The sequence below is a fragment of the Acartia tonsa genome, chromosome 5 (genome assembly GCF_053477335.1).
Source record: "Acartia tonsa isolate MP-2025a chromosome 5, ASM5347733v1, whole genome shotgun sequence".
Lineage (NCBI taxonomy): Eukaryota > Metazoa > Arthropoda > Copepoda > Calanoida > Acartiidae > Acartia > Acartia tonsa.
This window is the reverse complement of record NC_137264.1, coordinates 2505692-2518501: the sequence shown is the minus strand read 5'-3', so window position 1 is coordinate 2518501 and position 12810 is coordinate 2505692. Positions and strand designations below refer to the sequence as shown.

At 32.5% G+C, this 12810-nt stretch overlaps 1 protein-coding gene across 2 annotated transcripts in view; it reads right to left on the bottom strand.

Moving 5' to 3' along the window:
* The window catches only part of LOC145318532 (uncharacterized), a 36947-nt gene that overhangs the window by 5604 nt on the left and 18533 nt on the right, over positions 1 to 12810 (bottom strand). For both annotated transcript variants that reach the window (XM_080159847.1, XM_080159848.1), the window contains exons 8-15: positions 11238 to 11389; positions 9757 to 9884; positions 5320 to 5515; positions 4851 to 4932; positions 3328 to 3478; positions 2822 to 3000; positions 2090 to 2150; positions 251 to 354 (exon numbers count right to left, since the gene is read on the bottom strand). In XM_080159847.1, the coding sequence (XP_080015973.1) occupies positions 251 to 354; positions 2090 to 2150; positions 2822 to 3000; positions 3328 to 3478; positions 4851 to 4932; positions 5320 to 5515; positions 9757 to 9884; positions 11238 to 11389 (1053 nt within the window). The remainder of the gene's footprint in view (positions 1 to 250; positions 355 to 2089; positions 2151 to 2821; positions 3001 to 3327; positions 3479 to 4850; positions 4933 to 5319; positions 5516 to 9756; positions 9885 to 11237; positions 11390 to 12810) is intronic.

The window sequence follows — 12810 nt, the reverse complement described above, 5'->3', positions numbered from 1 at the left end:
ATATAAAATAGGATTACAGTTGAATAGAATATATTACTAATATAATATTTGTGAAAGTTGTTTAATAGTTATTTATCGCATTGTATTCAAGACATCATTCTGAAAATTGTAATATGTAAAATGTATGAGGATAACGCCCATAATTCAAATTCCAGTATTAACTTTTATATAGTAATACAACCATTATTGTTTTAAATACGAAAAGATACATTCCAAAGTAAAATAAAAAACCTTTACAAATTAATTCTACCTGTTAAATCCAACAGTACATCCGAAAAGAGCAACCAACAGGACAGAAATAACTCCACCAAAAATGACAACCCAGGCCCAATCAGGCAAAGTTATATCTAGAACCTATTAATATGATGAAAATTAAATATTAATAATACAAATTATAACTATGTCCGTCCATCAGTTTGTCTGTCTGAAGCTTAAGATCTTGTTAACTACTTAAACAATTTGAATCTACCCTTCAGTAAAATGTAGCTATTGGACATGCAATGTTTTTAAGCTATTTTCTTGAAGGATAGGACACTTTGGTGGATTAACACAAAGTGCCAATTGAACAATGATCACCCCCACTTCCCTTGTTTTATTATGGCGGTGGGAGGGGGGGGGGGGTCCAATACTTAAAAACTTCAGGGGAGGCCCTAACACTGCAGGACTACCCAGTACCATAAAAACCTATCTTTACCTGATCTAACGAAATAAAAAAAAAACAATAACTACCAATTTCATATTTTTAATTTATTCCAAAATATGGAGGAGGGTAAGGTTATCAGTGCTTTAGAGGTCCTGTATGTGTAAAAGAATCTTATCTCCTCAAGTCTTCTTCATGAAAAGTCCCTTTAGTTTAGTCACGACCCTCTTTGTTATAAAAAAGTACATTCTTATTTAACACTTTCATTACAAATTAAACTATTACATGATTTTTTTCATAATTAGTTTGTTACAATTTTGTAACTATTTTTTCTAAACACTTAAAAATTTCTTTGCGTCGTCCAGTTTTTGTAATTGGAAAATAATTGAAAGGGGTAGTTTCCCGAAATGCATTTAAACTTAATTTAGTGATCCGCATATTTTTGGCTAGTTAATGGGTTAAACTATATTTATATGGCATATATTTGAAAGAATTTCAATTTTCTACCACGTAGTTTTGAAAATATCAAGACTTAAAATTCGTCTTTTTGTGATACATGCAATTTAAAAAGACGATTTTCAAGTCTTGATAGTTTAAAAACTACGTGGTAGAAAATTGAAATTCTTTCAAATATATGCCATATAAATGTAGTTTAACCAATTAACCAGGAAAAAATATGCGGATCACTAAATTAAGTTCAAATGCCTTTCGTGAAACTACCCCTTTAAAAGTTTCATAACTAGAATAAAGTTGTTGTTTTTTTGCAAAGCTACTCTTTTATTTGAAATGTCCGCCTGATTTTCTCGGAACTAAGATAGACTACTGATATTTTATAGTAAAGAATGAGATTCTATTTACGAATACACTATGTACTTATTAAGTTTGTCTGTCACAGTAATGCTATAAAAGATACTAGCGGCTTCGCCCCTAGCCTCCCACCCCCCAAGAAAATAGCCTAAAACCACCACAGGACCAGTAGGTATATTCCCTGAAGAGTAGAATCCAATCGATTCAGTGGTTACCGAGATCTTAAGGGACGGACGGACAGACATTCTTCTATTTTGTATTATAGATTTTAATTTTACGTATATGAGCCAAACAATAAGGTTTTGTGATTTTTTAATTATCTAATCTTATCAAGTTTTATCTCTTTTTTCTCTAAATCTTTTATAACCAATGAACTTTTTCTCTAAAATTATTGATTTGTCCGCTAGATATTTTGAACTTTTATTTTAATTTTGATTAATTAGATTTTACGTCTTAAAGTAAAACAAAGAGGAATTAAGAAACTAATAATTTCATAATAAGTATTAACCATTATCCAATCCCCCTCCCCCCCACACACACACCTAAGACGTTGACAAATGTCCTCGCCAATAGCCTCTAGGGGCTTTTTTATCCGAGGGGGGGAGGGGGATGTGCAGCTCTGCTATTAAATTTCATTTTTACCTCAACTTCAATATTCTTTTGTGAGAGGGGGGCCTGCGTTGAAATAACGTAGAAATCTATCCTAAAAATAAAAATTTAGTTTATTTAGTGGCGCAGCTTCTTGTTACTATCTCTGTAAATCCTTCCATCACTAATTGGAATGTCAATTAGAGATATATAAACTAAAAAATCAAACTATTATTTTACAAAAAGAGAGGGGTAGGTTTCTGGTAGAATCCGTAAAGGTGTGTGTTTTAAGGCTTAAAAATAGTAGTAGAACGATAATATTCACTAAATATGTGTATATCTTACTGAAAAGAACTATAGACAAAAAAAAAATTTTTAAGTTAACATAAATTTTTATCGTTCTACTAATGTTTTTCACTTATAACACATAACCTTTACAGATTCTACCAGAAACCTACCTCTCTTTATACGTGGGTGGAATATTTTTACTCTGAGCCTAAACCCTGCGGGGATCCTTAACCCTACGTCCTACGGCCTGCGATAACCTATTCTTTTGGGGCTAATCATTACCCAAAATATTCTTTTTAAAAATCTAAACTTAATCTTCCCCGTGTTATTTTCAATTACTTCAAAATAAAGGGGGGAAGAGGAACAGTGCTCTACAGGGTATCATTTAGCTTTCAAGAAATCAAGACAATGTTTTTGACGGGCTGTATCACAAGATGTACATACAGCAGAAAGAGCACAGTTATAGAATGTATTTTCTTATGATAATTTGGTTTATACCTATCAACATCAATCTGATAATCTCCGAGCAAATAAAGAGTGGTTGTATTTATTTTAGCTGCACCCCCGCCATCATCAACATCACCAGCCGTGGTCAGGATTAAGTCCTCATCAGCCCCACCCTCTGTAATGATCTCTGTTCTTGTTATCATTTCCTCTACCAGTCCTTTCTTCAAGGCCTTGATAATTATTATAAGAAGCGCAGAATTAACAACAACAACAAAAAATTTTATGAGAGCGAATGTATCAACAAAAATTCTGACTAAGATAATAATAAAAAAAACGTAGAATTTGAAAGAATCTTAGTTGTACAAGCATTTTAAAACTTAATTAATAAATATTTCTACCAGTTTATTACCGCAATTTACAACTACAATTGCAGTTTTCTTTAATTCTAACATTAATCAGGAAAATGAAAAAAAGTAGCACTTATAATTTTAACCGGTCTTTGACTTTGGTTCAACGCCATTCGATAACTAGCGGACACATTAATACAAAATTTCTACCTCTCTGAGATCTTTAGTGTCAAGATCAAAGACCAGGGCAACCAGTTCAACATTGAAGTCGATGATAACATTAGGATCTCTGAAACTGAAAGCTTCAACAGAAACACCACGCAGAGACTTTGATATGAGTGTAGAGTGCTCTAAAGCATTCCTGAAAAATGTACTAATATGACTTTAGCTATATTATTAGTACTGTATTTAGTTTTAATTCACCAGATAGAAACAGTAAGCTTGGTTTTTAGTATTATTCCTATGATAGAAACAGTAAGCTTGGTTTTTAGTATTATTCCTATGATAGAAACAGTAAGCTTGGTAGTATTATCAGCATATTATGTATTATTATTCACCTGAAAGAAACAGTAAGCTTGACATTATTATCAGCATAGTCTTTAGTAGTATTCACCTGATAGAAACAGTAAGCTTGGTAGTATTATCAACATAGTATTTAGTAGTATTCACCTGATAGAAACAGTAAGCTTGGTCGTATTATCAGCATAGTATTTACATTTAGTATTATTCACCTGATAGAAACAGTAAGATTGACAGAATTATCAGCATAGTATTTGGTATTATTCCTATGGTAAAAACAGTAAGCTTGGTAGTATTATCAACATAGTATTTAGTATTATTTACCTGATAGAAACAGTAAGCTTGGTAGTATTATCAGCATAGTATTTATTTTTATTCACCTGATAGAAACAGTAAGCTTGGTAGTATTATCAGCATAGTATTTAGTATTCTCCTGATAGAAACAGTAAGCTTGGCAGTATTATCAGCATAGTATTTAGTATTATTCACCTAATAGAAACAGTAAGCTTGGCAGTATTATCAGCATAGTATTTAGTAGTATTCACCTGATAGAAACAGTAAGCTTGGTAGTATTATCAGCATAGTATTTAGTATTCTCCTGATAGAAACAGTAAGCTTGGCAGTATTATCAGCATAGTATTTAGTATTATTCACCTAATAGAAACAGTAAGCTTGGCAGTATTATCAGCATAGTATTTAGTAGTATTCACCTGATAGAAACAGTAAGCTTGGTAGTATTATCAACATAGTATTTAGTAGCATTCTCCTGATAGAAACAGTAAGCTTTGTAGTATTATCAGCAAAGTATTTATTTTTATTCATCTGATAGAAACAGTAAGCTTGGTAGTATTATCAGCATAGTATTTAGTATTATTTACCTGATAGAAACAGTAAGCTTGGCAGTATTATCAGCATAGTATTTAGTATTATTCACCTGATAGAAACAGTAAGCTTGGTAGTATTATCAACATAGTATTTAGTAGTATTCACCTAATAGAAACAGTAAGCTTGGCAGTATTATCAGCATAGTATTTAGTATTATTTACCTGATAGAAACAGTAAGCTTGGCAGAATTATCAGCATAGTATTTAGTATTATTCACCTGATAGAAACAGTAAGCTTGGCAGTATTATCAGCATAGTATTTAGTATTATTTACCTGATAGAAACAGTAAGCTTGGCAGTATTATCAGCATAGTATTTAGTATTATTCACCTAATAGAAACAGTAAGCTTGGCAGAATAATCAGCAAAGTCCTTAGTATCTGGATATTCCAGAGTAGGGTTCCAGCTTAAACCTGGAAAAAAAACAGGTAAAAGACAAGGAAATAAAAGTTATTTCTCGCATCATATTATAAACATCTTTCTGCAGATATAAAATATAAAGTTATAAGATTAAAACCAGTTATTTTTAGCCTCGAAGATGCCAAAGACACGGTCTAAAAACACTGGTTTTAATCTTATGATTGTACAATTTTATATTCGGTATGGCTGATAACCGGTTCTAATTCACTGGATATTAAACTAAAATTTTGTATTTGAAAATCTGACTTTGGTATAATTTTAATTCATCAAAAATCTTGTAATAGCCAGTCATTTCGTCAAGATTTATTATATTGTAAGACCTCCTCCGATAAAAGCTTGTAGGGTAGTAGGAATAAAAGTGATCAAGATATTGTGGGTACCTGACTTGATGACCAACGAGGCAGCCAGCTTGCAATATTCTCCACAAACTCCAGGAGTTGTTACACGCGGAGTTGTTGTAGTTGGCTGTGTTGTGGTGGTGGCTGTGGTTGTAGTGGTGGTTCTTTTGGTTGTGGTGCTGGTTGCAGGGCGGCTCAGCTCCTTCTTTGGAGCCTTCTCTTCTACTATTTTTATATCCTGATAAAAAATATGTTTTTACTTCTAAGAATAAAGGTACTACGAAAGAGAGGTAATGTCTGATTGAGCTAATAGGAGAATCGCATCGGTACATACATTTAATCTCATTGGTTGAAATTGTGTACACATTTTGTTACGAAAGCATTTTTTTTTTCATTTCATAAATAGATTAAAGTCAGCTGTAAACAGTATATTTTCTTAGTAGAAAATTTGCGGAATTAAAATTAATTGCCCAAAAATTTCGTCTTCAATTTGAAAGGTGGATTCTTATAAAAAAAAGTTAGGCTGGCTACTCGCTGGTAAGGCAAAATTATTTTTAAGAAAAATCCTCCAAATCGAATAAAAAAATTTACAAAAATTAAATAAAATCTTAAAAGGGTTATTAACATATGATTTTGTTTAATTTTTGTAGATTTTTAATGTGCTTTTGGATGATTTTTCACAAAAATAATTTTGCCTCACTATCGAGTAACAAGTATCATTTTTTAAGAATCCACATCAGCTTAAGTCGAAAGTAAACAATACTTTTGTCTGCTAGAAATGTTCCTTCTTAGATTTGACGAAAAAAGGGTTCAGAACATGCTTCTATTCTTTTATTTCTATTCTTCTAAGGGATTCATAAAAAATAACAATTTAATAAAATGAAAACAGACAAACCATTTGGGAACTACTGTTTATGAGATCTTCAAATACTATTAAAAAATAACAACAAAAAATCACTATAAAGACTAAAATATGCAATAAAAAATCTTGTTGGAAAAAGTTTAGTAAATAAAATTTTTGAAACGTGAATCTTGCTGTACTTCACATCATCAGGAAGGAAAGACATTTTCATGTTTGCAAGTTTGGACATGAAAGTATTGTCTGGTCATTGTAAAACTTTGGAAAACTCATTAACCAAAAGTGTGGGAGCGTCTTATTATATGCAAAATTTTTATGCAATTTTTGGAACAATGGAAAGGTCGATTTTAATAAAAAAGGGGGGGGGGGGTAATGCAATCATCTCGTAATCAATGTATAAATGGCACTTAGAATTCGAATTTCGATCTGAAATTTTGCATGAGTAATCCTTGGTAGGTCTATTTTTCCTAAATCGAACAAAAAGTTGAAAAAGGAATGGCTAACGGATCAGCTGTTTAGCCGTATTTTGGCTATTTTTAGAGCAAATCTGTCATAAATTACGTAGAAATCAACTTTGTGAAACATATTTTTGCTTTAAATTATGTGAAATACAAAAAACATTTTTTTAGATTTATAGTACCTACCAGAAACTACCGGCTAGAATCGTTCGAAAACGTTTTGGAGCAGCATAGAGTATTGTGTGGAGATAGGATTTCGTAATGGATTTGCATTGAAAATAGCCCAAAAATGGCTAAACGGCTGAGCCGTCAGCCGTTACTTTTCCAACTTTTTGTTTGATTTAGGGAAAATAGACCTACCAAGGATTATTCATGCAAAATTTCAGAACGAAATTTGAATTCTAAGTGCCATTTAATCACTGATTACGAGATGGTTGCATTAACCCCCCCCCCCCCCTTATTTTTGTTTTGTTAGCAAAGTATTAGGTCGCAATATCTTAAGCGCCGCTTCTCTAGAATTATTATATATCTATTTTTAAGCTAGCAGGTTTGCTATCAAAGATCGAATTAAGCAATTATATTTTTTCAATCAATAGATATGCAGAGTCATTTATTTATTTTATTTTATGGTTATTCTCACACATTGCACCGATCTTCTGTAAAAAAAATCTATTAATATTCAACTTTTTATTCCTATTATATAAAGTAGTAAGCATTTTTTTTTTTGTCTGTAACGAAGGATCTTGCAACCCCTGAACCAATATTGTTACAGTGAAGGTCCCGGGATGGTTTTAGGCTATTTTAATTTTTACCTAAACAGTCTATGTATGGTTTTAGGATATTTTACTGCTTTTCATATCCTTTGAAGTCTCTAGATATGGGCGCAGCCGCTAGTTGAACACAAAGTAAAATTAGAATTATAATATTCATTTCCTTTTGCTCACAATGAGTTTCAAAAAATCTATAAACATAAAAACAATTTAATAAAAGATATATTTTTGACATTTTAAGGTGCTCTATAATTTTGCCTTTGGAAATGTTAACAATTTAAACATTAAACAATGCTTCCCTAAGGTTTAGTAAGTAACCCCCCCCCCCCCCTCCCGCTATCCCTTATATCAAATTGATTATAAAATAAGTAAGAACCCCCTTCTTTGCTCGCTGGGGACTTTAGGGAAAAGCAACCGCCAAGTTACTTTTATTTAAACAAGGATGACAACATCCATAAAAGCGAAGCACTGAAACGGTAGGACAAACGGACATTAACACTTGTGTCAGAACTGAATAATCATAATATAAATGTTTAAGAGCCAAAGCAAAATTGTAAGTAAATTTGTTGAAAAACTGCTTGATTCAGGATAATGTTTATTGACATACTTACATATTTAGGACTTGATTATAGAGTTGCTTCGCTTATTACATTATACTTTGTAGTCCCAGGAATCAATATACTAAAAATCAGATCAATCGGATGATTAGATCACATAAAAATTTGTTGTGAAAAAAGTAGAAAAATCAACATGTTTAAAATGGACGTACGGACATTCTGGTAATGATTATATAGTTGCTACGCTTTCTAAATCGTACCTAACTACTAGAGGAATCATCATGCAAAGTTTGAAATCGATAGGACAATTCTACCGTGCCTATATTAACGAAAAAAGCTATCCGTTACGGACGGACGGACCGACCCTAATTATAGAAAAACTTCGCTTTTAAAAACAGATGTCTGGGGGGAAATGAGTTATTTAAGCAAACAAAATTTAGCATAAATGGATATTTAAATCCCAATTTAATTAATTTTGACATCTGTGATTGGTGGAATGAAAATTATCTTTGCTCTGATAGGAGAAGCTTAAGTGTCGCAAATCATTCAACCAATAAGAGCGCAGGTAGTTTCCAATCCATCTATCCTATTGGTCAAAATTTATGAACTTAAATTGTATTTCCGCTATTAGATAAATAATTATACAAAAAACGAATTTTATAAAAAATCCTTAAAATTTGATGCAGATTTCAAATCTCCCTCTAACATTAAAATTCCTTCCAACTTATATATCCTATTAGATATCTTCATTCAAATTTTTAGCTTCGCTACTTATTTATGTAAGTATTTTTGTTATATTCCATCTAAATTTCACACAAAATATAACTTATAGAAGAGAAATTCAGATTTATATTATATATACGTATTTACAATTTTGCGTCGAAATTTAAATTATAAAATATATTTTTGTGAAAAAGTAATTTAATAATCCAATTTATCAAATTAAATACTAAAACATAATAAATAGTTTATAAAATCATTAAGATTAAAAAAAAATTTAAACGCACAAAATTGAGAAGTACGAAAGTAAGCAATGAATCATCTCCATTTGTTGAATATTATATAGATGAGTTTATTATAGACTAGGGGAACTTTTTAGGTCAAATTTTGACAAACTTCCCAAGGTCCATGGTTAACGCCCTCTTAGGACCTGGCAGACTTTTTTAAAAGCTTTCTAATGGTCTTTGTTTTATTTCAACCCGCCTTACCCTACCTCTTTTAAACAAATTAAATTAGTTTTACGACCTTGTTTCATTCGAATTTATTAAACTTCTTACAATTGAACCGTTCAAGATCCTCATTCCAGAGAAGCTTTATATAGGTCCTAGGACGAGGTGGTTTTAGGCTATAATTTACTGAACATTTGTATCGTTTAAGATATTTCTGTTACTCCATTTTCCTTTTTGAAAATTACAAAAACGAAGTTTTTTTTATCAATATTTTTAAAATATTTGAACATGGATAGGTATTAAATTTGTATTTTATGAACAATAGGAGAGTAAAATACAGTAAATCTACGGTCCTTTTCTTTTGGTTTCGTCTAATATTCCTATTTTTTCTGCAAGCCTTGAGGCCTTTACGGCACCTGAGGGGAGTGGAAGGAAATCGACAGATGAGTCCCCCCTTTGAATTTTAGTTTCAAAAGAAAAAAATTTGGGGGGGGGGGAATTCTCTTGCAAAGATAATTGTACTATCTAACAAATAAATATAAACCTTTCCAGGACAAATAAGAAGATACATTGTAAGGAGAACCATATCGGACAAAGGTTAGTGAGATCCTTCGGTACAAAGAGACAGTCATAGATCCTGCTACTTTTGTTATATGATTTTCTAACCTGAATATTTATATCTCGACCAGAGAGAATGGATTCAAAGACACTGGCGCTGGAGAAATCAATGTCCAGGACAGGATCCTCCTCCTCCTCCTCTAACTCTACTCGGGGCACTGGTATCACTATGTCAACTAAAATTGGAAACAAGGATGACAACATACATAAGTAGCGAAGCACAAAAAAATCATAAATAGAAATAGGGACAAAGTGATTTAAAGAGCAGCTGTTCAGTGTTTATAAATCAAGAAACCTTTTAAATGTACTTTTTAATGTTTACATCTTGTAGCATTACTGACAAACCGACCGACCCTATTTATAGAAAAGCTTCGCTTTAAAAAAAACTAATAGTGTTGATAAGTGAAACTATTGTAATTCCTATTTAAACTAAATTTATGTTTAGTCTTACCCATAGAGGAAAGGGACATTGGCCCTGTAAACCAAAGGGGGGGGGGGGTTAATGCAACCATCTCGTAATCAGTGAGCAAATGGCACTTAGAATTCGAATTTCCATCTGAAATTTTGCATGAGTAATCCTTGGTATGTCTATTTTGCCTAAATCGAACAAAAAGTTGGAAAAGTAACGGCTAACGGCTGGCGGCTAAACCCTTTTGCCATTTTTTTTTATATCTATTAGTCCAAATTAGTCACAAAACCTCTCTCAACATAATAACTCTTTTTCTACTCCAAAACGCTATCAAATGGTTCTAGACGGTAGTTGTTTGTTCTAGAAGTTTTAAAAATGGTTATTGCTATCATCTAACATGAATTAAACCAAAAATATGTTTTAAAAAGTTTATTCCTACGTAATTGATGATGGATTTACCCTGAAAATAGGCAAAAAAAACGGCTAAACGGCTGAGCCGCTAGCCGTTACTTTTCCAACTTTTTGTTCGATTTAGGGAAAATAGACCTACCAAGGATTACTCATACAAAAGTTCAGATCGAAATTCGAATTCTAAGTGCCATTTGCTCACTGATTACGAGATGGTTGCATTAACCCCCCCCCCCTTAATACCCAAAGTTTTACAAACAAAATCTCTTATTTATTGGCTTCAAAACTTTGGGTACCTTTAAATCTTGATTAGATTGTAAAAACCTTCAGTTGCCAATCTTATTATTAACCAATACATTTTATCTACAAAAGGGATACTTAGTCGCGTCGTAATTAGGAGGGGGGCGGGGGGTCATTAATTTATACTCTACTAGCGGTTACGCCCCTAGCGGCCTCTAGGAGCACTTGAGGAGGAGAGATTCGAATTTAATAACACAATTTCTTATTTTTTTTTGGGGGGGGGGTTCATTTTTTGGGGGGGTTAGGGGTGTACAACCCCCCAAGAAAATAGTTATAAACCTTCCCGGGACCTATGAGAAGCTACCCTGTAAAGGAGAACCCGATCGGTTCAGCGGTTAGCGAGATCCTTCGGTACAGACACACAGACAAACATCCTGTTACTTTAGTATAAGGATTGGCTTATCCCTTTTACCTTTCTTCTTAGCAAAATCCTCTTTGGCAGAAGGAGTGAACCGAGACCCGCCACCAAACTTCAGCTTTGGAATAAAGGATTTCTTAGGAAGTGGATTCTTGGTAAAGCTGGAACTTGAACCAACAACTACAGTTTCTTCTTCATACTCATTCCTAAAATGTAAAAGTCACTTAACAAGAATGACAACAAACATAAGAAGCTAAGAACAGAAATACAAAACAAAACAGGTAAAAAGCTATACTTGCTATGGGAAATTTCAGACGACTATCTTATATATCAACTAGGTAAACCATGATTTTCCAACATAGCATAGTAGACGGACAGACAAACAAGGAATTTTATAAATGAGCTATATATCTAAATCACATTTCAAAGAAATCACATTTCTTAAGAAATGTTTTTCACCATCTTAAATTGTAGCCAACATACAGACATTAAATAAAAATGAGTGTCTTTTTAACTTTAACAACACATTTGATATAACATTTCCCCAAATAATTAAAGGGCATATTATTGACTATGTTTAATTCTCAAACATTACCACCGCGGTATTAATGTAATTAAAGAATGTTATAAGGGACGTTTCAGGTTCGAGTCTGGGCCACGACGCGCCATACTAAAGAAGTTAAAAATTATTCCTAATTATGCTATTTCTGGTAAGATAATGCTTATTGCTTAGGCCCTTCAAGAGGCGCAATAGTTTAATATAAAATATTTTAATAAAGGGACTGGTTGTCTGTTTGATGTTACTTAACCTAATATCCGAGTTAATATATTAACACGTTTAGCTAAAATAGACAAACCTCTAATGCCATTAGACGATCATTTAAATCATGGAAAAGGAAATGTGATTCTGAAAACAATTCTAAGTAAAAATTTTCCCTCAACCCCCTTCTCTTTTTTCTCCCCTTCCTACCTACTTCCTTTTCAGTTAAACCAAAAAACAAGTTTTACTCTAACTTTACTTCAATAATATATTTAATTTTCGGCAATTTCAAATGGAATTAATTGGCTGAATAGCAGCCCCTGATTTAAAGTAAAAAAGGGGCATCGCCCCTACAAGCTAATAGGTAAGAAAGTGTTACATATTCATGTATGTAGCCCTGATTCTCTGAAATTAGAATTCAGATGCGCTCGGAGATCAGAAGTGAGATTCCGTTGAACGATCTTAGATTGTTGTTAAGCATCGCGCCCAGATAAATGTATTCTATGTTGGTTCGGATTCAGATGCCCACGGAGATCGAAAGTTAGATTCATATATTTTGAACAACTATCTTATAAATTGTTCCAATTAACCTCTTGTTGTTAGATGAACGATAGATAATTAAAAAAATTAATATTTTGAATGAATGATGTACTAAGCATTAACTGGCACAATATATATTTGAAAGTACCGAGTGGAGTCCCCACCCCTAGGGGGGGGGGGGGGACTTTAAAGCAAATTTTTACTTAGGTATAGAATGCTACCTTGTATGGATCTTACATTAAGCAAACATGGTATTTTTAATCAAACAAAAATCCTTAAAAAAAATTTTCATTCATTTGGTTGAAACTTTTTCCAACTTCTTCTAAA